Genomic DNA, 23,035 nt, shown 5'->3' with positions numbered 1-23,035 from the left:
GAAATTTTGAGAATAATTTTTAAGTTGGCTTATTACTATACATACACTTATTAATTGCCAAACATAGTTTTATTTTTCTGATTATTGCATGGTAGATGATCAGTGCCTGATTAAATAGTAAAATTACATATTGAAAAATAAAAATAAATGTAATCCAAAAATAACTGTTTTATGGTTTAGAGGTAATATCATCTTATCGAAATAATCATATAGAAAATAAATATTTTTATGGAAGATTTTCACAAATATAACCAGCTTTAATTAATATGTAGACAAAATTATCATACTAGTTTCTTAATAACTTACTAGGGTTGGGTGATCCTTAAAGCCTTAAAAAATAGACATAAAATCAGAAGTGCATCATTTTAATATCATATAAACCAGAACAAGGAGTGAGACAAAAGATAAAAAGATACGCTACAATCAACACAATTTCCTCTTGATACACCATTTTCATGTTTGATTTTGGGTGTATATATTATATATACCATATCTAATTATATGTAATATAAACAAATACTGTGAGAGCATGATACTCATAATTGTGAACCTTGATCATCTATCTTTCTCCATCAAGTTGTAATATTATTAATAAAATTATATACAAATTTTCATAGTAATGATGTAGTAACTATAAATTTAAAAAATATCAAAATATGCCATATTCACATAAATCATTTACCAGCAGATCAATATTTTAGCATCTTTATATTAATATCTTAGACTTTAGCCTTAGTTACATCTAGATTTGAATCCAAATTCCAGCATATATCTGATGGGTGATTGTTGAAAATGACTTAACTATAGAAGTCTCAGTTTCTTCACAAAGAATTCATATTTTTAAAGGATATACTACATATCAGAAACTGCTATATTCTTTCAAGTACAGTGACAAACAAGATGGATGTGGCTGCTGGTTTAAAGTGTTCTAGTCTCTAGACTGCTTTGAGACAAAATAACTTAATCTTGCTAATAGAGTTAAAACACTGATCCAGAGGCTTAATACTATACAGACTTAATATCATTCATTAGTTTGTATGTAGATTAATTAGATCTTTATTGGGAACAGAGTACACACAACCACCACAAAAAGAAATGAATGGAAATTAGTGGGGTGTTCAATTTCCTGTTATCCATCCAATATTAATATATTTTTTTACACACAACCACCACAAAAAGAAATGAATGGAAATTAGTGGGGTGTTCAATTTCCTGTTGTCCATCCAATATTAATATATTTTTTATTTCTCTTTAAAATCCCCAGGCATCATGTGGCTTTGAGATCATTTCCATAGTATCTACTGGATTAGATATTATTTTACCACACTTTTCTTATTCCCTCCTAGTCTAAGTCCTGCTTTCTCAACATTGCCAGATGGTCTTATTCTCTTTTACTTCAAACTTAACCAGGCAACAGAGGAAAGTGATGGAAAATATTATCTATTTATTTCCTGAGACGTTACATGTCAACTTTCCACCTAAGGCAAAATTTAATGGCTGATTTGTGGATTTTTATTTCTAGAGATTTACTATGGGAACACTGACATAACCTTTAACCAGAGCAAAACAGGCACTCTAATAAGCAGGCAACACCAAACCTAAAAATGCACAGAGAACAGAAAGATCCTGGCAGGAATTAATCTGCCATTTTCACACATCTGCCCAAGGGAGGTATTGTAATTGCAAAAATTTACTCTAAGACTGCTGAGACTCATAGTAATTATGTTTCTTTTCTTTTTTTAAAAAAATAGAAATAGCCACAGGTGGTAACAAATTGGGTTTTGAGATGGGGAACTGGGCATGCATTCTAACCCAAATTACTATGTAATTGTCTTGATTATAAAAAAATCATGGAAAGTCTATTGCTCAAAATCAGAAGTAAAAAAAAGTCTCTATAAATGTATTCTTTGTTTTTTCTAGTTTCTCTCCACTCAGGCATAGTGCTTCATTTGTTGGTATTGGCACATCTGATATCAGAGCCACACCATCAAATAGACTTCTGCCAAGGATCCTCAAAATGTCCTGTGAGTGGAATTTGTTTAATAGGATGGTTCTGTTATTTCCATCCTTATTACCATCTAGGGATAAATAGTAGCTTTCCTAAGAAGGTCAGAACCTGGGAACTTAGCTAATAATTACTACCCATGCATCTGCCAACACTAAAAAGTGAAAAGTTACGAATATTTTTCAAGGTATGCATTGATATTAAAATGATTACTGTTTTTCATATATATCTGCTTTCAACAATTCTGTATCTTACTCTATACTTTGGTGTATGGCATAGCACCAAAATATTTTTATTGTTTTCTAAAATGATAAATGCATTCTATGTGTCCCATGCCAAGTAACATCAATGCATATCTATCAACTTACTTTTTTAAATCAGGAATTTCTAATCAACCAAGATTACAACATGAGACAAGACATTCGCTTAGCACAAAAATAAAAAACATTCATTAATATAACACAAGGTCACACAAAGCTTCAAATAGTAATTAAAACAATCAAGTGTCTTGCCTTGAAACTACGGGAAGGTAAGTTTGTATAGAATCCTTAATTCTGCCACAATAAAAATGATAATAAAGATGGACTATTGATTTATCTTTTTTTTATGACTTATAACTGCTGTTATTCACATTCTTAATGCAATGAATTGATTTGGGATATACTATTTTAAAATAGATGCATAACTGCAAGAGCAAAATACAAGGCATGAATTCTGGGACCCAAGAAGACACTATTATAATAGAATGCACCAATATTTAGATGATACCTGTTTTGTTTTTGTTTCGCTGACAGAACCATGGAAATTGAAGTAATTATTTTTAACATTGTTTAGGAAATTTTCATGACTAATAATTTATATTAAATGTATCATTAAGCACTTGTTCAAGTTTGAACTGGAAAACGTTTTCTTTTAAACAAATTCCCTTTTCCAAAATACTAAAATGATAACTTTTTTCTCATTATATTTTGCTAGGATTTTAGGCATATAATTTCTCAAACATTCTAATGTCTTAATTTCATTTTATCTACTGATAAAATGAGGACATCAGTAAAAATTTCACACAGTCATTTTACACATGTGGTTAGGTAATTCTTTTCATGATAATCAAAGATGAATTGCTTTATAAATTCAGTAATGCATATCCAATTTTTCTGTCACCATGAAAGAACAGCAAAAACATATCAAGTATTCAGGTACAACAATTTCAGTATACTCTGTTAAAATATGTTGTGTGAAAAATAAAATGAACTACTCTTAGCAAAGGTATTTGTATTGGGGACTATGATTTTTAAAAGAATGTTGTAGATTAAGGGTAAAAACTACTTTTAGGTGTTCAAAACTGATGCAAATGTTTGTACTGGAAATACAAATTTAAGAATTTACATGAGACATGGATAGTCTGAAATTGTATTATAACAATAAAAAACTATTTTGAACCTCATAACTATTTCTGCCTACAATAAATACCTGTTGCATTTTTATTGGAATTTCTAACATAAGCTGATTATTTCATGTACATATTTTGAATTTTTTCTGAATTGAAGAACATGAAAATTTTAGGCACACAAAAAACCAATTCATTGTTTAGAAATAAGTATTAAGTATTCAGGTGGAAATCCTATATAATGAAATATATCAATTCATGACTCAGTGCCTAATTATATTTTTAAAATTATTATCCAAAACAGCTGAATAAAATATATCTAAAGCACCATAGTTGTTGGAAAGAAATGACATTTGTAGGGAAGTTGTATGTTAAATCTGTTACTGTAATGCATAGGTGCTATCAAAATACCATCCGAATCTTTCAGAATATCAAGTCATTATCTACATTATGTATTAATATAATTTACAAACATGTAACCAGTGTTTTTTAAAAGTATATATCTACAAAACCATTATGAATGTATAGCTTGAAACTTCAAATTGATTTTCATGCTCTAGCTTTCAGACTCTACAAAGGCTGCTTTTAGCTGATAGAGTAAACAAGAAATGATCCTTTAAAATAGTCCCTTTAATGTGTTCTGCTAATTAAAAATCAATCAAAAACATTAAAGGTTTAAAAAATATTAAATGCTTTCCAGACAGGGTATATTTCAGAACCAAACAGAAGTTTACAATATTATATTTATCTTTACTTTGGCATTTTTCACACAACTTAAAAATGGTGTATCACTACCATATTAAATAGAACTATAAAGAAAACAAGATAATATAGATCGTTAAACATTTCAAGATGACTGAAATAAAATGAATTTCTAATACCATTAAGTTATTTTAATATATTCTACTCCTCTAATCAGACCAAAGTCTATTTATGTAGATTAGTTACATCTAAAGTGTCATTTATCCAACCTGTATTTATCCTTTGATCACAAAGCTTGTTAACTTAAATGGTCTTTTATTGTTATGATTCGTTTTCCCTTAATTATGCTGTTTAACTGCCTTATTTTTTTGAATAAATATATGCAAACGTGCCAATCATATTCAGTACAGTTATGCTAGATGCTCAATGAACTGTAAGAACCATTTCACTACAATAAAATTGCTTGGAATAGATCCAGGGCAAGGCCTACAAATACCAGTAATCAGAATGTCACTAGGACCAGAACAGACACATACAAGTATGTCATATATATATGCATACACATACATACATATATATGCACACACACAAATATATATGTATATGTATAAATATATATATTCTCTCAAACACTGTCTGAAACCAATTTTATAGTCTATCCCTGGAAGAAGTTGGTGCATACAAGCAAAGGATGCCACCCACAGAGTCACAATTTTTCATCTGTATTTTATTATTATTATTATTTGCTTTAACTTAAACATTGATCTTAGTATTTCTGCAGTAGCAAGGAAGCATAAACATGCTTCTCTTAGTCACAGTAGGGATGTTGATATCATTAAGGACTTCTTTATTGTCCATAACTTATTTCAGAAGACTAAAGATAGCAATATGTCATTGTCAAAGGAGTGCTGGAAGCTTATGACTAACTGTAAAATATTGTATGTCATTGAAGAAAATTCTTGTCAAAGCCTCCTTTACTAAAGTAAGTTGACAATAAATTAGTGTAGGTCTAATGAACTTTAAAAGTGTTTTGTAGGTGGGTGGCAGAAGTCACATTATCTTCTAAATAATAGGCAAAATGAACTTTATGCTATTCTCTAACTAACATACAGTCATTGGTTGAAGGAATTTAATACAAAAAAAATCCCTTCCCTAATGGCTTTACTAAAATACGACCTTAAGATAATGCCCTGTGGGATTTATTAAACAGAAGTATCTCTGAGGGGAGTACATTCTAGAGCAATGACTAATATTGTAATTAGCAGGAGCATTTGTAAGAATTTACCCACTATTGAGTGTATTGCATTCAGTGACTTCTCAGCATTAGGGAGTTAAGTTTTACTTCCTAACTGGCATGAGCCCAGTTATGGTGGCTTCTTTCTCCTGTTGGTGTTTCATCATCAGGCTCACAGCCTATATTCTCACAATGCTTCCAGGTCTCCTGCCATCTTCTCAAAAGAATCAGAAACTTGGGGAAGATTTTTGTTTCTCTTTGTCTACATGGGCTCAAGCTTATTGCCCACTGAAGGCCAGGTGGTCCTTAAATCCTCCTCTCTAGGGTCACTACCTCTATTTTATGGGACTTCAAATTGTTTGAAACTTTAAAACAGTAAAGTTTTAACATATTTTCAAAGAAAAATAAAAGCTTGAGCTGTTCCTTAAATAGAGAAGAATTGCTTTTGAACTAAAAAGTATAAAATTGGACTAGTATTTGTGCTTAAGTACTTACATATATTATATTGAAAATATAAAGACATATACATTTATACACATACTTAATTTAATGAAAAAAAATATTTTTATAAATATAGGCATAGCCAAATTTCATTTCAATAAATGCATGTGAACCTTTATTAATCTTAAATGTATTTTTTCTTAATGTATACCCTTTATATTTGTAGATACATTTCTATTGTGTTATAGTACATAAGCAGCTCTAACAGTGAAAAATTTGAAACCTGAAACAGAAGAATAGTACTGAAACATGATAAAGTACAAATGCTATATATTTAAACAGGATTAAATATTACTTAAAATTTTTGAAGAGTTTTTCTTTTAAAATAAAATACATCTTTAGAAAGTGTACTTCTTAGTTTTTTAAAGAGAGATGATATTTGGGATTATTTTAACCTCATATACAAAATCTATATCTATGCACTTGAAAAAAGTGAATAATATATGTTATAGCATCAACTTTATGGAGAAAACATTCTGGAAATTTGGGGGATTTTGTACGTGTTTTGTATGTTGAACAATGTATTCAAAGGTGGTAATTTTTTCTTTTTCCTTGACTAGAAAAGTATATCCAAGTAGTTGAAATAACAATTTTAGGGCATACTTTTCTATGCTGATCTTTTCATGATAAAACACAGCCTTAAAGAACATGAAGATGCCAAAACTAAAATTCCAAATTTTTTGACATATGCTTACATATAGTAATATTTATTGAAATTATAGAACTCATATAACTCAAGTAAAATTAAAAATTATCTTACTCTTGACATTTCCAAAAGACTGAAGGATTATAATCTCAAAATAAGAATGATAAAATATTAACTTGTTTGCATTTTGAAAATTTTATTGAAAACCAAAAGCTAATGGAATCAAGAAGTTATTACCTTACAAAAATTTGTATATAAAATAACAAGATTCTCTGGTTTCTTGCTCATATTGTTATACTTTATACTTCCTGTGTTTTCATTTATTGGGAAATAGAGAAATGGCACATTAAAATTGGAGCTAAAATTTTCATAGATGCATATAAAAATAAAAGTAACACTATAATGAGCATGATGATACCAATTTTTAGATTTTTAGGGGTTTTAAAGTCATCTCCAAAAATACCCTGAACACTGAATATCTTATTATATTTTAACTAAGTTCATTTACTTCATTTACACTACTTTTAATGCATGATAAAACAGAAAAAATGTAATTATTGTGTACTCATGTTAATCTCAAATAGGAATCACTCATTCTATCTTTTCAAAACCTTTTAGAAATAAGTGAGTGAACTAAACACTCTGGAAGGCACACAGTAAGTAAGGGACATTCCTTTCCTACTCAAGATACCAGAATGCCTATAAGTAGAGATGTATATATAGGTTATGGAAACTACTGCATATACTAATTGAACAGCTGTCTTAGAATAAAAATCATAGTAAAATATCTCCAAAATCATAAATGTCAAAAGAAATTGTTTTCACACTTTGTGCTTCTTACTGAAATCATTAATAGGCTAGAGTATGAAATTTTGAAGATCATGATCTTGGGAACTGATCTGAGTAAGTCCAGTAGTGAAAATCTTCTTGTAGGAGAGCCAAGTGGGAATAAAGGCATACAGCGGATAATGTTGTGTTAAAGATGGAGTCTCCTTTCACCTTTTTATTCTGCAATATTGAGTTTATTGTTTACACTATGATACTTTAGTCCTCTACACTTCAATATCATTTTTATATATTTGGATTGGCTCTACGTATTTACCATATCCTTAATTCCCTGTTATTGAAAAGGCCATGTACATCTATCAAAAGGATTTTATCTTCCTAGCATAAAGACTCTAAAGTCAACCCAAATGTGAATCGTTGGAAATTGATTTGTAAAACACTGAGTAAGAATGTATTCCTTTTCAAAATTTATTTTAGTAGATCTTATTCTGCTGGCTCAATATATTTCCTTCTATGAGAGCATATTAAAGTGACTTGTAGTAGTGCTACAAAAAATGTGAAAACACAGATGTTCAAACAAACTGGGAACTCTCCATCAGTGAGAAGTCCCCAGCCTCATCCTCTCTTTCCAACAAGGCCTTCATTGAAAACACCTGTTGAGAAGTCACCCTGAGACTTAGCAACTAATTATTGATAAATCACCATAAGCAATTATTCTTGAGAACTAGTAATAATCTCTCTACTTGACTTTAGATTTCATATTAACACATAAAATAATTCACATGAAAACTGCTCCTATGAAAGTGCTCTTATGAATTTGGATAATAAACTATTTGCCTTATATACTGCAAAATCTGTGCTCCTAGTCTTCAAAATCAGTTTTATAGGTTTAAAAAGAATTAAATATTTAGTTATAACTGTGTTGTATTATGATTCACCCTATTGTGGGTATTTAGTTGCTAATCTACTGTTTATATACTTTATACTTTAATTTTTTCAAGGAACTTGAAGAAAATCTAAAATAAAGTTTCTTCTCACAAACGACACTGTTTCTATATCAGCTTATAAGAATGCTTAGCATCTGTACTCAGTAAAAGTACTCCTATGCCCAAGGAGAACCTACAGACATTAATCTTAACATTTTAGACCCTTTGACCTACACAAAATGCTTTGATACTTAAACAAGTCTTACGTTAGCTGTAATGTGAGCCTCCATAAATCATAAAGTTCCTAAATTTCATATCACCACACTGTACCAGTGTATTTCAACACAATTTTAAAATTCTTTTCATTCCATCAACATGCTTCCAAACAGAACACAGATGCTATAAAATAAAGATGAATCAGACATAGTAGCAGTTAGGCCAAGTGCACTCTGTGGATTAATATTCCATCTTCAGAAATACATATGAGACTAATAGTGTGTTTCCTTCGGATGCTGTATTACATATATACACTAATCAAAGCACCTGAAAAAAATTGTGGAATACCTAAATGCTTTAATTTATGGATGTCACTTTAGCACAATGTGTTTGCAGCACACTAGTTAAGAAAAAAAAAAGTCCCTGTAGTTCATTTACTCTGTTCTCCATAATTAATATTGAGATAAACCTGAGATATTTAAAAGAGAATTAACATATAAGAACTCACAAAGCATCCCTTAGAGGATTATAAAATTTGAATAGAAAAAAAAAATCCTGTTTAAACAACGCATGTTGGGGATATTTCTAGGGCAGAAGAAACGTGGGAAAATGAGCCATGTTTCAAAACACCTCAAGGACTTAAAACAAAAACATAGTTTGTGTCTTTATGGCATGAATTAAGAGTCTAGAAGAAAGGGAATGGGAAAAAAAGTTTTCCCTTTGGATTCTCTTTAAAAACGTGTGTATCTGCTTTGGCTTGAGTTTTACTGCTAATGAGAGGAATCATCAACCCCTCCTTAAGCAATGACTACCTTCAAGAACAGCATGGTGCAATATACTACAGGCATCACTACTTCTCAGAACCTCTGGATATTTCAATCGAAGATTGTTCCTTACTAGTCTAACCAAGGAAACAGGCTTGTTGAAAATTCTGCACCACCTTCATTTTTACTGGAAACTAAATGAAAATTTAACTCACATCACTTTAAATGGAAGCATTAACCCTCTGTGACATCTTTGTCATTGTCAGTAATAAAAATATAAGGAAGGTATATAACATGTGTGTTTATAAAATGAATGTAGCAAATCTATAAACACGTGTTTTAACATCTCATTCTAAATACGTATTGATTATCATAAATACCGGTTTTACAAAGTCACAGAGAGACTTTCAGACAAACCACATTTTTTTAAAGTGGGGAATTTCTTTTTTGGTTTTATATAAACCTCAGAAAATCATTATCACTGATGTACAGTAAACACTGTAAGATGTGAGATTTAATACTACAATTGATATTTTAATATTTAGTAGTGTCAAGTGTGAGATTGTTTTACAAGGACATTACACTATTATAGAAAAATATATTTTTCTAAGTATTAGTGTTTGGTATCCTTATTATGTTAGAAATAATAAGATTATGAAATTTTACTTCTCCATCTTAACCATAAAAACATTACTGAGTCAAGTGTCATCAAAAGTTATTTGCTTTTCAAAGCATAAAATTATGAACAAATTATTTTCATTTGCCCCAAACTAATCTTCCTTGCGAGGTGTCACTTTCAGTTAAGCTCAATTTTAAATTCCACATACTGCTCATCTAGAGTAATTTGTTGCAACATACAATTATAATAAGCAAGAATTAAGTTTCTCTGTGACACAACTCAATAGTGGGTAAAAGAAACAAGACAATGACTAGGCATAGTATAGTCACGTGCTGCTGTTAGAACCTATGTTCAGGCTGGATCCAGTCATTTAGTTTTGTCATATTATCAATAACTTTAAATCATACTATCTAATATATATTAAATATTACTGAGATATACATAAAATACACACTATACAAACTAAATGCATCTTGGATTCTTTTTGGCACATCAAGTGCCTTCAGTGTAACTTTGCCTCCTTTCTTCAATAGCACAAAATGAGTCTCTGGTCCTCTGCTATTTTCATTCACTCCTCAGTGACTCCAAGAAACAAATCAAGATAACCACAAGACAAAACAAATAAAAACTTTTCATAGATAGTTCCTGGTCGTTATGCAGAGCCCACATGTATTCAAACTTTTCAAAGTGCTTCAGAATATAACTCACATTTCAAAAGCTTTAGATGTATGAATGCATTATGTGGAAGTTTTAGCATAATGGAATGATGAATAAGTGAGATTCATGTTCTTTAAAGCACCTCACCTTTAAAATATGAAACGACTTTTTAAGGGGTGAAAAGTTAGTTCAAATTGATTAAACTCTGAAATTCTGACTGGTTGCTATTTTGTACTTCAAGAAGTTAACTTCTTAGTATTTGGTTATAAATTTATTTCATTTTTGGCATCACTTCAAAAAAGAATTAAAATATTTTCAAGACAACTAACTAAAACATTTGTTTCTGCTCTGGGAATTCTTTTTTATGGAAAGAAATGTAAACTAACAAAAATAAGTAGAATAAGTTATGATTATTGAACACTGCTGACATTTTTAAACCTATAAAAATAAATTTTAAACTGAAACAGAAGTAAGATATTTACATCTTGTAGATTTTAGACTATTTACATGGGAGGGGTTATGTGTAGAATATGATGTATACACAGTGTCAAAAGTGTAAATCGTTTTCATTTCAATGTTTTTCCCTCTCACAGCTGCTGGCAGAGTGGCTTGCCCTGTTCCAAAGGTTTCAGGGCAGCTCCAAAACCAGCAATAAAGTGAAGTCTCAGTTATGCTAAAAGTCTCCTACCTGAATTATGGACATCCGAGTGGCTGGGGTGTCGCTTGCATTAGTCCCTTGTCCGGTGAAGCTGGTGTGGCAGCCCGCGTGCCCCTGAGGGACAGTCAGGTTGTTGGAGGCCGGTTTGAGATACATCACCTCCGACCGGGGCGAGCTGAGGGGTAGGCGGGTCTGGTAGTCGAAGTACATGGGGGAGGTAGCCAGGGAGGGGCTGCTCACCACGTTCATGACGTTCATGGCGTTCCTCTCCTCCACTTCGCTCTGCACCAGCATGATATCATTTTTGTTGATCTTCTTCTTCTTACCCTTGCCCCCGCCCAGCTGCGGGTGGCTGTACTCGGCGATGCGGCAGTTGTAAGTGCGGATCTCCTTGTTCTCGCGCTTGCACTTGACGGCGATGGTGATCATGGCCGCTAGGAGGATGATGGAAATAGTGCTCAGAGTCACGATGAGCGGCAGCGACATGTCCCAGTGGTGCTGCTCGCCATTCACCCGTGGTACCCCCTCGGGAAGGGAGCCGCTCACAGAGCGGATGATGAGCTTGGCCACTGCGGACAGGGTGGGCTTGCCGTGGTCGGTCACCTTCACCACCAGCTCCACCACGGGCGTCACGTCCTCCCAGAAGGGGTGCAGCGTGCGGATCTCGCCGCTGGACGGGTCGATCTCAAACAGATGGTCGTCGTTGCCGTCCACGATCTCGTAGGTTAGGCGCCCGCTCTCGCCGAAGTCGCTGTCTAGGGCGCGCACAGTGCTCACCAGATAGCCCAGGCCGGCGTTGCGCGGCACCTGCAGCTCCGCGGTGTCGTTCTGCAGCGTGGGAAGCACGATCACCGGCGCGTTGTCATTCACGTCTAGCACTGTCACCCTCACCGTGGCGTTGCTCTCCAAGTGCGCGGGCGCCCCCGAGTCCTTAGCAAGCACCTTGAACTCGAAAGACTTGGTCTGCTCGAAGTTAAAGGAGCGCAGGGCGTAGATGGCCCCGTTCGTGGGATTGACAGACACATAGGTGTAGATGGACACGTCGCCGATGTGCGAGGGCAGGATAGAGTAGGACACGGTGCCGTTCTGGCCCAGGTCGGGATCCTGGGCGAGTACAGAACCCAGGTACTCTCCCGGGATGTTGTTCTCGTGCACCTGAAGCACGTAGAGCCCTTTGGTGAACCGAGGCGGGTTGTCGTTCTCGTCTAGAATCTTGACCGCGAACGACTTGGTGGAGTTGAGGGGAGGCAAGCCCCCGTCCCGCGCCACGATGGTCACGTTGTACTCGTCTTGCGTCTCGCGGTCCAGTGGGCGGTCAGTCACCACCGTGTAGAAGTTGTCGTAGTTCTCCTCAAGCTTGAAGGGGACGGACCCCCCGGGTCCGCCCAGGCCCCCGCCGCCGCCGGTCCCTCCTCCGCCCAGGACCCGACACTGCAACTGCCCGTTCTTGCCCGAGTCTCGGTCAGTGACCCGCACCAGGGCAATGACGGTGCCGGGAGGGGCGGCCTCGCTCAGCGCCCCCTGGCGCACGGAGACGAAACCGATGGACGGCGCGTTGTCGTTGCGGTCGATGAGCTTGACCGTGACCTTGCAGTGGGCTGGGATGGGGTTAGGCCCCAGGTCTCGGGCCTGCACGTCGATCTCCAGCATCCCGTTCTCTTCATAGTCCAGGTTGCCCTTCACACGGATGAGGCCGGTCTTGGGGTCGATGGAGAAGAGCTCCCGCACGCGGTCGGGCACGTAGCTGCTAAAGGAGTAGAGCACTTCGCCATTGGGACCCTCGTCGGCGTCGGTGGCGTTCAGATCGATGACCACGGTGCCCAGTGGAGCATTCTCGGGCAGTTCCACCAAGTAGGACGGTGCCTCGAAGACCGGGCTGTTGTCGTTGGAGTCAATCACCTTCACGTTGATCTGTACGGTGGCGGAACGTGGAGGCTCGCCACCGTCTAGGGCAGTCAGCACGAGCGTATGGTGGTTCTGCTGCTCGCGGTCCAGGGCCTTCTGGATGACCAGCTCTGGGAACTTGGTGCCGTCGCCGCGGGACTTGACGTCCAGTGCAAAGAGGCCGTGGTCGTCGCGTGTAAGCAGGTAGGTGCGGAGCCCGTTCTCGCCGGCGTCGGGGTCATGTGCGCTGGTGAGAGGAAAGCGGGTGCCCGGGGCAGCGTTCTCCGAGATGTCCATTTCAATCTGATCCGAGGGGAAAGAAGGCGCGTTGTCGTTGATGTCCTGGATCTCTACCTTGATCATGCAGATCTCCTTGTCGTTGGCGAACACCTCGAGGGACAGCTGGCACTTGGCGTTGTGGCGGCACAGGGACTCGCGGTCGATGCGCTGCTTGGTATAGAGGAGCCCACTGTCTGCGTCCACGTCCAGCAGGTGCGGAGCCGAGTTCTCCAGCACCCGGTAGCTGCCCGACTTGCTGCGCCCTCCGCCGCCGCGCTCTGCCGGCGGGAGCCCAGGCTGCAGTCGAGCATCCTTGCCGATGTTCCCGATCACCGTGCCGGCCCCTTGCTCCTCCGGCACGGAGTAGTTGAGGTTCTTGAGCGTGAGGGCAGGGGCCCATAGAAGAAAACAGCAACAGATGGAAAGGTACATCCCAGACCTGTAAGGTGGGGGCAGGAGCAGGCGGACTGGAGGGGCCAGAGAGAGAGTGAGCGCCAGCCTGGGGCCCTGGAGCAGGGTGCGCGCGCGACGCGAATCACAAGTCTACGGGTCCTTCCTTCCCTCTGCACCCGAGCTGCGGCACCCGGTGGTCTCTCCTTATTCAGCTCAAGTTCCCTGAACCTGTTGATCTACAGCATCCGCACTGGGAGAGAAGCTGCGGTGCAGCAGAGCTGCAGGGGCTTGGAGTAAGGCGGCGGCTTCCTGCGGCTGGGGGCGAGCCGGGGGTTTGGTCTCTCCCGCCTGGACTTCGGGAGGCTTTAAACTTGAGCGATGAGGCAGGCGATAAGAAGGAAATCTCGTCTGGGAGAGATGATAATGAGCTAAAGAATCAGTAGGTTTTCCTCGCTCCCGCTAGGGTGCTGCAAATCTACTCCCGCCCAGAGCCTCCGGAATACTCTTCACATCGAGGGGGGAGGGAGCAGGGAGGTGTGTCTCTAGGCAGATCCGAAAGTGAAATTCTTACTTGCTGCTCGCCTCCCGTGATGAAATTGATGGGGATGAAGAGCCACGAATACAGAGTCACAGATATATTCTGAAGCTTCCCCAGCTCACCGTGAAATGTCTGCTTGCTGCGCGGGCTGGTGTGTTTTCAGGCAGTGTTTTGCTGCATTTAGAGATCTAATCTTGCATTGCTGGCTGAGGCAGCGGCGGCGGCGGACTGCATCTCCCAGCCAAGCGTATTTTTTTTTTTCTCTCTCTCTCCTTTCCGAGCAGCCAAAGGGAGGGGAGGAAATGCAGCGTAAAGAACTAGTGTCCCGATTTGTAGTTTCCTCTCCCCACCAGGCTCCTCCCTCTTTTCCTCGGAAAAGGCTCTCCCCCGAAATCAAGAAAGCCACAGCCTGATCAGCATTTGCTGTGTGAGTCTATTGGGAGGGAGGAAATAGAGAGATATATCCTCGCCTCTGTTCGTAGAACACACTCTGTGATTTCTCTACGCCAAGCCAGTAGCCGCCGCTACCATCCCATCCTCTCCCCGCGAGCAAGGACTTCTCTCCAAGCAGTTTAATTCCAGTTTGCTTTTCTTCCCAGGCGAAGGGAAATCAACAGGCAACTCATGGTTGGACGTGCAGATTTGAAGGGGGAGGGGTGGCGGAATAAAAAGGAAGGGGGAGCCTCCCTCCCAGTCCTCACACACACACTCTCCCTGTCTCTCGCTAGAAGGGAAACAGTCTCTGCATTCACAGGGCTGGGCTGTCAAGTGCCTCTCTTTTCTTTCTATTCAGCATCTCCTTCCAATAGCCCTGCCTCCCAGTCCTCTTCATCTAGAAAAGAAAACCTTGGCGAGAAATAAAAGTGATGAATATTTGAAGCAAATAAAGTACGTTTTTTTCCCCCTTCAATTTTCTCTTATAGTAGAAGGAGTGGGCTGGATGAAAGCAACACATCAAGGTTTGGCGTGATGCATTCTGCAGTCTCGCTCTCAGTCTTTCTGGGCGACTCAGGGAGGGCAGGGGGTTCGGAGTTGCGGCCAAGGCAGTCCAGCCAGGGGCGCTCACCCCGGGGAGATGTTAGGCACAGGTCTGTCTACACATTATTTCGGGTTCTGGAGGCGCCTCAACATACGGGAATGACACATCCAGAAATGCAGGTGTTCCGATCTGCCGGATGAGTCAGAAGCAGCGGAACGAATCGTATTCACTCTCGCCTCATGGTCCTCCCTTCACAGACATTAGTTGCGGCTTCTTTCTAATGCTTTCTCTGACTCAGTCTATAGAAAGAAAAGCCAGATTCATGTTTTGGGGGAAAAAGAAAAAGCAAGAGAAAGGGATGGAGGGAGGAAGGTAAAGCTGAATCCAGCAGCACTTTTACTCTACCTCTTTCTGCCGGAGTCCGAGGTTCTGGAAAACAAGGCGTCTGCTTTGCTAGGTGTATTGGTTTATTTATTTATTATTATTACTGTTTTAAAAGCCTTTCCTCTTGGTTAGGCGAGAGGCACCCCGAAATCTTTCAGAGTCTTGGAAAAGGAAAAATAAAATCAGGTTTCCAGTAATTGTTCCCAGCTTAGCCTCGCATCATAGTTCAAGATTTTCCTCTCAATTTTCTCTATTCGCAAAGTCCAGCATCGGTGTGTATAGTTAATTGTGCAGTCTGTTGTGGAGGGTTTTTTTTTTTTTTTTTTAATTCCTCCTTTTCTGTCACGGGTGGTCTCTTTCAGTCTGGTGCCTCTCGGGATCACCCCACAGTCTGAGAAAGATGTGCGGATTTCGAAGCAAATAAATCCATCTCCGCAAGCAAAGTAGCGGATGAAAGGAAAGGTGAAAATTCAATTCAACAGTTGGAGTAGCGTCTCCCCAGCCGCCCTCCGCCGCTGCCGCATCCGCCGGGCTCGCGATCCCTGCTCTCTCCCCAGCGTCTCTTGCTGACTGACTCTATTCACCTCACGCCGCCGCTTAAACATTGATACTGATTCCCTGCCAGCCAATCCGAGCGGGGAGCAAGGCCCTGCCTTCTCGGCCCGCATCCAATGAGAGGCGGAGAAGAGGCTGGCGGGGGCGGGGCCAGGAGCCCCAGCTCATCGGAGTCATTGATTAGATCAGTTAGATGGGGAACCAGTTGGGCTGGCTGAGCCCAGCGCTCCGCCAAGGCGGACGCGCCCCAGGCTTCGCCGCCGGGTCTCGCGGGTCTTTAGCTATCGGGAATAGATTCTTCCATCGCCTTCCTTCGGAAAAGAGAATCGACAAAAAAAAGTTTAACAGCGATTTAGTTTTTTTGTGGTCTTACATACACAGGATCGGGAATCGCGGCATGCTTGCAGAGTAACGTAGCTGCGATCTGCTTCATGGGTTTCTCTACACACACTCACACACGCACGCACACACGCCCTCGCCGCACACACGCCCGTGCCAAGGGAAGCGCAGCCCTGACTCCGCGTGGACCCATCTGAATGAGGTGCGGAGGCGCGTATGTGGGTGTGTGCGAGCGCGTTTCCACCGGCTGAGATGTGTATTTTGGTGAGTGTGTGTGAATTCGAGGGCGCTCGTGAGCCCGTTTCTGCCCGCGCTGGTACGAACACACCGCGAGCAACAGCAGTCAGTAGGTAACTTTCTTAATCCTCTGAGAAAAATCAGCGGTCCCCAGCCACCCATGCAAGGAAAGTCACTTAATTGTGAAAGTGTTTCAGAAGAAAAGCAGACGCCCTTGAAAGAGAGGCCATGTCTCCTAAGAGGAATAGAGCCTCCTCTTTAAGGAGAAAGACTCCCTGTCCATACAAGCTTTGTAGCGTGTTAAAACTCAAATCTGACTGAATACTACTTAAGGTTTTACCCTTTTGGGGCATCCTTCCCCACCATCTCAGCCCAGGTTCAAGGTAAAGTGGATATCACCCCCCACCCCTGACACACACACACACACACATTTTGGTGTTTTGTTCACCTCCATTCTTGTTACTAAAGTGTCACGTTGTAATTTGATTTTTTCTCCTTAAAACCAAATAGCCATTGATAACCGCATTTGCCAAAGCTCGATGAAAACAAAACTATAAAACATGAAGGCCAATCATTAGGAGATCTAAAATTCCTGTTTTGTAAACCGTAACACACACACACACACACACACACCACATACAAAACACACATACACACACTGCCTTCTGATTCATCTATTCTCCAATTTCATTTACTAATCTCAGAGCCGGTTTCTTCCCTATTATCACAAACATCTGCAACTGGAAACTGGTTTGCTCCTGATCCAGCAGTTCTGAGAAAGAGTTAAGAACAAAAAAGAAAACTGAAGTATTGAAATAGAAAAGGTGAGTGTTTTGATTGCTAGAGTATTGATTGCAATTCATAAATACTGAAGTTAAGTTGCCATTTATAAATTGTGAATGACTAACATACAAGTCTGTAACATGAATCATTCAGCATTCAAAGAAAATCAAATCCAAACCAATTACAAGAAAGTTCTGAAGACTTGTTGGGATAATTGCTTAAAGATTCAGATATAGGAGCTATTTATTTCCTGGAGTATTCAATGAGATAACCTATAGTCTGAATTTGCAGTCTGATCTGTATCCAAAATTTGCCACTCCCTTAAGAGACTCTAACAGTTTAAAAATTCAAAGAGAAGCTGTTTACAGCCAGACTTTTAAATTCTAAAGTGTCTTTGTATTTTCTATATAGGTAGTTTGTCACGCATATACTATTGCTGAATGGGAGAGTTAGAGCTTTGTAGAAATCTGGATTGTTTTCCTGAGTGGGTGCTTAACCATGCGGCCTTGGGAAAAGCCAGTTTCATGTCTCTTTGGGATTCGTACCTCTGTCCCAAGGCATGTATTTTGGGAGCTGAGGATCAGAGGCTTTAAGGCTTTAAAAGCAGCAGCTAACTTAAATAAAGAATAGTGACTGCACATTCATTTATTAATCATTACTTTTTAAATACAGTAAATCTATGTCTTTTTTGCGTTACACACTAATTCAAAGAAAGTCAAAAAATATCCTTGATGTTTGCCATAAAGCAAAAACTAAAGAATGGAAAAAAGTCCAAGGAAAGGGTATTATGGTTTATTGATTAGCCTTAATGAGATGTGCTGGCATGCAATCGAGAGTTGTTAGAAATACAGTGTTTAAAAGACCCAGTGATGTGAAAATACATTCTCATAGAGATAAATTTGCTAATAACCCCTCCGGAGTAATTATGTCACATCGCCCCCTAGTGTATATAAAGAGAACTACCATGCTTTAGGTGACTACCACAGGGTGTCTACAGAGAAATGTATCACACATCTTCTTGTTTTATTTAACCTGTAGTATCAACTTTTATTGTTGAATACTGACATATAACCAAGGTGATTAATTTTCTTCCTTATGTCCCATAACTAGTTTATGTTCAAAGGAAATGAAATTAACTGATATCTCATTTCCAATGACTTGGCTTTCCTTTAACCACAATAATTACTCTTAATTTTTAACCGTCACTTAAGACTTATATTTTTCCCCAAATATTTTTTGTTTACAATATAGTTATTGAGAAGTATATTTTAACTGTATTTAAAATATTAAACTTAATTTTAAAAAGAGATAATATAAATATGGTTAAATAGTTCAGAAAATTATATATATACAATGACTGCATTGTATGTATATATATATTTGAGACGGACTCAAGCGAGTCTCTTGCCTCAGCCTTCTGAGTAACTGGGATTACAGGTGCCCATCAACACCTCCGGCTAATTTTTTTTGGAGTGCAAGGCGTGATTCCGGCTCACTGCAACTTCCATTTTCTGGTTTCAAGCAGTTCTCCTGCCCAGTCTCCCAAGTATCTGGGACTACAGGCACACACCACCATGCCCGGCTAATTTTTTGTATTTTTAGTAGAGACAGGTTTACCATGTAGGCCAGGATGGTCTCAATCTTTTGAACTCGTGATCCGCCCGCCTCAGCCTCCCAAGGTGCTGGGATTATAGGCGTGAGCCACCGCGACTGGCCCAGAAATTTTTTTTTTAATACCATAGAAGGCTATAGACGTAGAACCCCAAGCTGAGTAATCTAGAGGAATGTATGTTGTATATAAATAACTAAAGATACCTGCAGTCATATTCCTAAGAATTTCTAATACTACACTTATGGTTGTCACATATCAAATATATATTACAATAAGCATTCTGATAAAAAATTAAGATGTCTCACTTATTTACTACCAAAGTTCTACTTAAGTCTTTCAACGTTTAATTAAAATATTTTAAATCATTCTATTTCTGTTTTAGTATTGGCAATTTGTAAATGACCATGGCCTCTTCCCTACACATTCTTCTTATCTTTTCTCTTATCACTGGAAACAAGTGACAGTGACTCAGAAAGCTATAGATACTCTTTAAAAATCTGAGTATAGAGATAGATTAGATTTCAGTAGCTCCCAAAATCAATTCAGCCTTGATAATGTTAAAGATGTTTCATTCCAGTGGTTCCTTTTATTTAATATGTAACATAATTGATAATTGTTATTTATATTTACAAACGATGGTCTTAACCTTAAACAAAAATTATGTCTTTTAATACACATACATTAAACATCTAAGGATTTTTTGAGTTATTCAAACTACTTATGTGTGCATACTCATTGAGAAAAGTATTTGGAAATACATATAAATATATTGTGTCTAATTAATAAAATATGCTAGTCTAGGTAAGTTTTAAAGGTAAATTGATTGTTATGTTGGAATAGCTTCAAAAAGACAAGGATTAAAATCTATTTTTATAGATGGATAAAAATGGTTAATATTGCTATAGTATTCCAATAATTGAATTAATAGCACTATTATTAAAGAATGAGGTTAAAAATGCTATTTTTTCAAATTTTGTGTAATATGACTTATTTAACTTTGCTCAGAAAGACTCTTTAAAATACATATTTATTTGTTGTAGTTGTAGTTCTGAGAGTGTATGCATGCCGTCATAATAGCATCAGTTTTAACACTCTTCAGCCACTTGTCCTACTTGCTGTGTTCTTGAGTTCAATAAAATACAGTTCTTAAGAGACATTTTTAATACTAATGTTTTCAATGCAGTCATTGTTCATATGAATAAAAAATTATTCTCTCCACAATTATTTTCTCTTTTTCTATGATTTTTACCATCATTTCACTGCCTGGTTTTATATATTTTTATTCATTAACAGAAAAATTTCAAAAGTAAATTTAATAGCTAAACTGTTTAGATAAAATATGTATCAAAGATTTCCATGTCACATTTAAATTATCAAATGAATGATAGTAGTTCCTTCACAGCTAGTTCCCCTAGCAGCTCTTTTGTTTTAGAGATATGTGTGGCTCACCTCTAAGACACAGTTGACAACCATTTTCTGACTTTTTATCAAAGCTTTACCTTTTGACAAATGAGAAATCCACCGGACAATTGCTAAAACATATCTTTCTCCTTGATGATAAATGTAGGCTGTACAAAAGCAATGTAATTTAACAAGAATTTTTTAAATTCTGGAAAAAATTTAAAAATCTGTTTATAATTTAAAATATATATTTATTGTTTATTTTCACATTTTTGAGAGCTCAATGTTGCCTACAGAGAAACATAAGAAAAAGTATAAAATATTTCTATAAGCAGACAGCATCTTACATTTATATTGAACTTTTTCTGTTTTTATTACAATTGTGAAGTGTTGGTATTAGGAAAAAAATTGATCAGGAAATATATTTTAATTTTTTTCAATATTATGTCTATGTTATGTAACTATATAATAACATACATATCTATTAATATGTGTTCTTGTTAACACATATTAACCCTACAAAGACAGGAAGTAACATATACAAGAGATTAATTTGTAATTCATGCAATAAATGAACTAAATTTATGTACTTTATGTACAATTTTAAGTTTGTAAGTCTAAAGTAAATATAAATTACTAGTCAATGACTAACTCTTGAATAGTGACACATATTTCAGGGCATATTCTGAAGTACTGAGACATGTTTAAAATTATTTTAAGATTTGTACATTTAAGTTTTAAAATTGAGCGTCATTTAGTATGGTCAAAATAAATTGTGTATGTATAGGTAGACTTGACCATGGATAAAAAGCAGTTGTCTGACCAAAAAATATGTTACACTCTATCTGATGTATTAGCTAGTACATATTAAGGAGAGTTAGATTACATTGTGCAAAATATAATTCAGAGAAAAACTGTCTTGAGCTTCATGAGTGTCAAGTGGCATATTCCCATCCTTTCCTAATTTGTCAGCCAGAAACAGATCAATTCATTACACAACCTCAATGCTCCTGCCCCATAAGAAGTTACATGCCAGCTCCCCCTTGTGGTCACATTGACAATAGAGAGAGACATTCAGGCATTAGGGAAATTTACTTCTTAGGAAAATTAGGTTTGTTTAATCTTTGTATAGTACTTTTTAAAAACAAATGAAAAGCTTATGAATTAAATAGTTAATTTATAGATGTGACCGCTGGATTGTTAAAATAAAGTGGCTAAAGCTGGAAATAAAGATAATGATTTCATGCATGGTGCAGCAATCCCATTATTTCTTATAGTTAAGAAAGTTAGGGCAATTCTAAAACTGGAGATCAGCCCTTGGAGGGAACCCGGGAGATTTGATTCAGTAGGTGGCACTCTTTCCTCAGAGTCAGTTTAGTAACAATGACCTAAAATGATGTTTCAAAAAGCTGTGTCACAGGAGGTCCTGCTTTTCAGGTGAGGCAAAAACCAAAAGCTTATGATAACTTATGGATATAACAAGCCATATGTTTCTTTCCATAAGTCTGAGATATTTAAACAGCCTGTTGTATAGCTCTCACACAGAGATCAATGAAAAAAATATAAAAGTACGCTGAGCTCTTCAGAAAGCAAATAAGTACTCTACAAATCCCTGCATTTTAATTATCATCATAATCATTAACCCTCCCAAGTTTCAGCGGCAAGGTCTTACTTAGATAATTACGTTCTGCTTATGTAAATTCCTCTTTTCAGTGAGCTAAGCATATTATTTTCTCTTATCTTTTAAAACTCGAAGCATTTCAATTGAAAACCAAGCGCTGTTAAACAGCTATTATCTGTCACCCTCAAAATAGCACATTCTTGTTTTAGGTAAAGCACCTTTGTTTAGTTTTTTTCCCCAAAATATTCATAAACAAGTACACACCCAATGAAATAATTTCTGTTCTTACTTGAGTGATGTTTTTGAAATTATGTTACATATTAAATAAAAGGAACCACTGGAATGAAACATCTTTAACATTATCAAGGCTGAATTGATTTTGGGAGCTACTGAAATCTAATCTATCTCTATACTCAGATTTTTAAAGAGTATCTATAGCTTTCTGAGTCACTGTCACTTGTTTCCAGTGATAAGAGAAAAGATAAGAAGAATGTGTAGGGAAGAGGCCATGGTCATTTACAAATTGCCAATACTAAAACAGAAATAGAGTGATTTATAATATTTTAATTAAACGTTGAAAGACTTAAGTAGAACTTTGGTAGTAAATAAGTGAGACATCTTAATTTTTTATCAGAATGCTTATTGTAATATATATTTGATATGTGACAACCATAAGTGTAGTATTAGAAAAAAGGAATTTAGATTCTGAGTGCTTATTTAAATATTGGCCAATTTTTCTCAGAAAAATACAGATTAAATTCAGAAACATATTGGTTATAATAATTGTATGAGTCAGGGTGATCCATTTTCCCCTCTTTGAATAATGTGCTCAGGGAATAAGACCCAAAGAAAGGCACAAAAATAGATGAATTTAAAATTTAGTGTACTGCCCAGCCATTTGCACAAATATAAATTAGCAATATTTTGAA

The 23,035-nt window shown here is 37.4% G+C and overlaps 1 protein-coding gene across 2 annotated transcripts in view; it reads right to left on the bottom strand.

Moving 5' to 3' along the window:
• PCDH17 (protocadherin 17) overlaps positions 1-16,121 on the bottom strand; it is a 100,239-nt gene extending 84,118 nt beyond the window's left edge. For both annotated transcript variants that reach the window (XM_012466809.3, XM_064373616.1), the window contains exon 1: positions 11,132-16,121. In XM_012466809.3, coding sequence (XP_012322232.1) covers positions 11,132-13,696 — 2,565 coding nt within the window. In that variant the 5' untranslated portion in view covers positions 13,697-16,121. The remainder of the gene's footprint in view (positions 1-11,131) is intronic.
• Positions 16,122-23,035: the final 6,914 nt, after the last annotated feature.

Source organism: Aotus nancymaae, unplaced genomic scaffold (assembly GCF_030222135.1).
Source record: "Aotus nancymaae isolate 86718 unplaced genomic scaffold, 86718_ANA_hifiasm-v0.15.2.pri h1tg000009l, whole genome shotgun sequence".
Taxonomy (NCBI): domain Eukaryota; kingdom Metazoa; phylum Chordata; class Mammalia; order Primates; family Aotidae; genus Aotus; species Aotus nancymaae.
Note: the sequence above shows the minus strand (reverse complement) of the source record. Positions and strands in the feature narration are given on the sequence as shown.